The sequence below is a fragment of the Terrapene carolina genome, unplaced genomic scaffold, assembly GCF_002925995.2.
Source record: "Terrapene carolina triunguis isolate 2854851 unplaced genomic scaffold, T_m_triunguis-2.0 Scaffold27626, whole genome shotgun sequence".
Taxonomy (NCBI): Eukaryota; Metazoa; Chordata; order Testudines; family Emydidae; genus Terrapene; species Terrapene triunguis.
In genome coordinates this window covers 1-4,662 of record NW_020691977.1, presented here as the reverse complement: position 1 = coordinate 4,662, position 4,662 = coordinate 1, and the positions used below count along the sequence as shown (strand labels likewise).

General features: G+C 61.4%; 1 protein-coding gene across 1 annotated transcript; it reads left to right on the top strand.

The window, feature by feature from the left end:
• The first annotated feature begins 442 nt into the window (after positions 1-442).
• On the top strand, positions 443-3,930 carry LOC113408961 (carnitine O-palmitoyltransferase 1, liver isoform-like). The gene is made up of 3 exons (XM_026662454.2): positions 443-642; positions 1,950-2,042; positions 3,413-3,930. Exons 1-3 carry the CDS (start codon positions 523-525, stop codon positions 3,500-3,502), a joined length of 303 nt encoding a protein of 100 aa, XP_026518239.1. The 5' UTR covers positions 443-522; the 3' UTR covers positions 3,503-3,930.
• The last annotated feature ends 732 nt before the right edge of the window (positions 3,931-4,662 follow it).

Genomic DNA, 4,662 nt, shown 5'->3' with positions numbered 1-4,662 from the left:
CATTAAGAACTGGCCCACTTTGACACACATGCACACCCTACCCCACCTGACACGTGTACACACACCCTCTCACCCACGCTCATCTGGTAACGCCCCCACAGACCAAGTGAGCTCCTCCTGGAGGCTGGGAAGAAAAGGCCGGAGCCTTGTTGGTCTCTCCGTGTTTGCCTCTGGACCGGGATAGACAGAAGGTGGCCCGGCCTGCAAGCTCCCCTCTGGCGTCTGCCTACCCCTATTCAGCCTCCCCCCGTGCGAAACTGCTCGTGTCCTCCTGGCACTGGGGGCGCTTACAGAAAGCCAGAAAAGGGCCAAGGGCCAAGACTCAGACGGGAATCTAGGCGTGTCAGTCTGGGCCCTGGGCTGTGGCTATGGCTGGCAGCTCTGCTCTGGGCAGTGCTGGGTTCTGGAAGGGAGGGCCCTGGGCTCCGTGCAAGCTCAGGATGGTCTCTGCAGAGTTTGGAGCCTCGCGCTGGAGGGGAGGTGGGGCTGGCAGGTGCAAGGTGCTCACTGGAGCGTGGTTCTATGCAGGTGCTGGCTGAGCCCTGGCGTCTCTCCACCAGTCAGACTCCCCAGCAACAGATCAAAATGTTTGATATGGAGAAGAATCAGGATCTCGTCTCCTCCGGTGGCGGCTTCGGCCCAGTGAGTTTTACTACCGCCTGGGGCTTCCGTGCTGTGTCTGGGCAGGGTGGGAGCATGTGGGACTGCGGCTGTGTGGGTGGGGAGGGTACTTTGGGCAGATGTAGGCTGGGAAGGGCACTTCAGAGGGTGCAGCGGCTGGGCAGGGCGGGTGCCCTGGGTACATGCACAGGGGACGGGGCACCTCTGGTCTCTGCAGTGGCAGGTGGGCAGGTGCCCTGGGTACATGCACGGGGGACAGGGCACCTCTGATCTTTGCAGCGGCTGCACGGGCAGGAGTCCCAGCTGGGGCAGTTGGTGGAGCGAGGCTGCTCCATGCGAGTGAGGGCAGCGAGCGTGACCCTATTGTTTCTCAGGGAGTCTGGCATTGCTGCAGCTCACGCGGCATCAGCACCCGAGTACCCTACCCAGCCCAGCCCAGCCCCCAGCTACCAGCCCCCACTGCCTGTGCTGGGAACGGGCAGGGTCTGAGTGACACATATATAAATGTGAGTCAACAGTGTGACACTGTTGCAAAAAAAGCGAACATCATTCTGGGCTGTATTAGCAGAAGTGTTGTGAGCAAGACACGAGAAGTCATTCTTCCGCTTTACCCCGCGCTGATTAGGCCTCAGCTGGAGTGTTGTGTCCAGTTCTGGGCGCCACATTTCAGGAAGGATGTGGACAAATTGGAGAAAATCCAGAGAAGCGCAACAAAAATTATCAAAGGTTTAGAAAACATGACCTGTGAGGAGAGATTGAAAAAAATTGGGTTTGTTTAGTCTGGAGAAGAGAAGACGGAGAGGGGACATGAGAACAGTTTTCAAGTACATAAAAGGTTTCTACAAGAGGAGGGAGAAAAATTGTTCTTAACCTCTGAGGACAGGACAAGAAGCAATGGGCTTAAATTGCAGCAAGGGAGGTTTAGGTTGGACAGTAGGAAAAACTTCCTCACTGTCAGGGTGGTTAAGCCCTGGGATAAATTGCCCAGGGAGGTTGTGGAATCTCCCTCATTGGAGATGTTTAAGAGCAGGTTGGACAAACACCTGTCAGGGATGGTCTAGATAATACTCAGTCCTGCCATGAGTGCAGGGGACTGGGCTAGATGGTCTCTCGAGGTCCTTTCCAGTGCTACGATTCTGGGATGACTCCAGGTTGCTGAGCACAGAGCCGGGCACAGCGAAAGGCTGGCACCCACCCTGAGGCTGTTACTCGCCTGGCGGCCCAACCGAGGCTGCACCACCCACAGTCAGCGGCTCCAGCCCCTTCCTCCCGGCTGCATTCCCTCTCAGTGCTGCTGCCCATCCGCCTCTCTCTGACTGTCCCTGCAGGTGGCTGACGACGGATACGGCGTCTCTTACATCATTGCTGGCGAGAACCTGATCACCTTCCACATCTCCAGCAAGTTCTCCAGCCCCGAAACGGTCAGAGTCTCCCTCAGGCCTGGCTGGGCACAGACTGCCTGGCCGATAGGTGCCAGGCTAGGAACCCCTCCTGGGCCTCGTGGCCCATCATCATTCGAGGCTCTCCCTAGGAGAGGAGCCCTGGGGTACACGGAGCCAGCTGGAGGGCAGCCCTGAGGGGACACGGGGTCTGAGAGCCCTCCCCTGGGGCCCGCTGTCCTTTAGCTATGGGAATTGGCAGTGTGGGTCAGCCCCAGGGGCCCATCTCGTCCCCTCTCTGATGAGCCAGGACCAGGACCTTCGGAGGGAGGGGCAAGGATTCTGGAATAACGTGCCCTGGGAGAAGTGTCTCCCAGCCCGTTCAGTTGTTGGCTGGCTCGTACCTGTCGGCAGGTCTTCCCTTCTGCGTTCATCTAAGCAGGGATGTTCCTGTTATCCAGGCCAATGCCTGACCCTTGTTTGAACCTCACTAAGTCGTACTCTCTCTGGCATCTTGTGGCAGTGAGTTCCACGGGTTAATTATAACATGGTGTAAGAAAAGCATTTCCTTTGATCTGTGTAAATGTGCTGCCTGTTGGTGCCCTTCTGTGTCTCCTGGCTCCTCTGTTTTGGGACAGCACATGAGAGTGCCCTGCCCTCCATTTCTGTCCCTTCAGCATTTCCTACCTCTGGCACATTGCCTCTTTTTCAGCTCCTGTCTAAACAGCCAGGCTGTCCAGCCGCTGTGGGATCTTGCCACCTGCCCCTGCCCCTCGATCCCTGCGGTTCCCTATCAGATCAGGGAGCATGGCCTGGCTCGCTGTAGCTCCTTTCCTGGCCCTGCAGTCTGTGGGCATTGTCCCTGTGACTCGCCTGGGGGCCAGATCTCCCGGCTGTCCCAGCAGACATCTGTCTCTGGATGCCCCGTCTGCTGTGGCTGCTGCGCGTGGGGTGGGTGCAGCCGTGGGGGCTGGGTTAGGGTCAGACCTGCTGTCCGGGGCATGGGAGCGCCAGTCAGGCTCTCCCCACAGTGCACACTGGCCGAGGGTCGGGAGGGGTGTGCAGATCACTCACCGAGGGGGGCTTGGAAGCAGCGGTTGCAGGACCGGCCTTGCCCTGTAGCTGAGGTGTGTGCGGGGGTGGGGGAGCTGTGTCGGGGCCTGGCCCCCTCAACTCCCTCCTGTTCCACTGACCCTCGTCCCTGTCCTGCCCTGTCCTGCTGTAGCACCCCCACTTCCAGAGCAGGATGGGCCCCTCCACATCCCGCAGCCCCCCGCCCCCCAATGCCATGGGCCTGAGAAATCTGCCCGCCTGGGGCGTCTCAAGCTGCCCCCCGCCGCTCCTGCCCCTGCTAAGCCACGGCTCTAGCTGGGACCCATGTTAACCAGTTCCCGTCTCCTCTCCCACCCCAGGACTCCAGACGGTTCGGGAGGAACATCCGCCAGGCCATGCTGGACATCGCAGACCTCTTCAATGTTCCTGCCAACAAGGTGGCCAACTGACCCCGCGCCATGGGAGGGGCGACGGCCCCTATGCTGGAGACGCGTGAGGCTGGCCCCAGGGCGGAGGGCGTGGCCCCAGAACACCGGGCGAGCTGCCGGGGCTGCCCCTCCAGTGCCAGCGCTCGCCCTGCGGTGGGTCCCTGCCAGTCAGAGCCCACCCAGCCAACCACGGGGACCTGGGGACGCACAAAGCCGTGGGAGCGAGTGCGGGAGATTTCCTCCCTCAATGTTACCGATAAAGAAGGCTCTTTGTGTAATGCCAACCTGGCTGCCGGGTGATGGACTCCGCCCGGAACCGGGGGGGACAGGCAGAGGGAAGCCCCTGGGGAAAGGTGGGCAAGCATCCCCCACGCCACGGGCCAGGGGAATGAGAGTCGGGGAACACGGCCAGCCCGGGCCTAGCTACCACGTCCTGATGGCCAAGGGGAGTCCGGGCCTGTCCGAGAGGGGAGGGAACGGGGCGGTAGCTGGGCTGGTGGCTGGGCCTTTGCGAAGGAAGTCACTGGAAGTCTGGTTTAAATGGGACCTGGCTGGGTTTGGGGTGGTTTATGGGGTGGGGGATGGGGTGATGGGGCTCTGGCTGGGTGGGGGGGGGGCGGTGGGGGGGGGGATGGGGTGACGGGGCTCCGGCTGGGGTGACGGGGCTTTCTGTGTAAAGCACTGACACTGGTGACGGGAATGAGTCCGTTACAGAACGTGGGTGCCACACAGTCATGCGGGCTGGCACGCAGCTGAGACCCAGCATGTTCAGCCGCAGGGTCCCACTCCCCGTTAGCGCCGCTTCACAGAGGGAAAGGCACCGACCCTCGACGATTGCGCTGAGTACAGCACCACAGGCGCTGAATCCATGGGTGCTCCAGCCCTGGAGCACCCATGGGAAAAAAATAGTGGGTGCTTAGCACCCACCGGCGCCCCCTCCGATCAGCTTCCCCCCCCAATGCCTCCCTCTCGGCACAGATCAGCTGTTTAGCTGCGTGCAGGAGGCACTGGGCGGGGGGGGGGGGGCGGGGGCGGGAGGGGGGGGGGTGAGGGCGGGAAGAGGCAGGGCAGGGTGGGGCCTTGGGGGGAAGGGGCAGGGTGGGGGTGAGGCCTCGGAGCGAGGGTCGAGCCCCCCCAGGGAAACCAGAAAGTCGGCGCCTCTGTCCAGCGCTCCAAGAATG

Coding starts and splice junctions, on each gene's coding strand:
- LOC113408961 (XM_026662454.2), top strand. CDS start 523: ATGCAGGTGCTGGCTGAGCCCTGGCGTCTCTCCACCAGTCAGACTCCC. Junction 643..1,949: donor CCGGTGGCGGCTTCGGCCCA/GTGAGTTTTACT, acceptor CTGTCCCTGCAG/GTGGCTGACGACGGATACGG. Junction 2,043..3,412: donor AGTTCTCCAGCCCCGAAACG/GTCAGAGTCTCC, acceptor CTCCCACCCCAG/GACTCCAGACGGTTCGGGAG.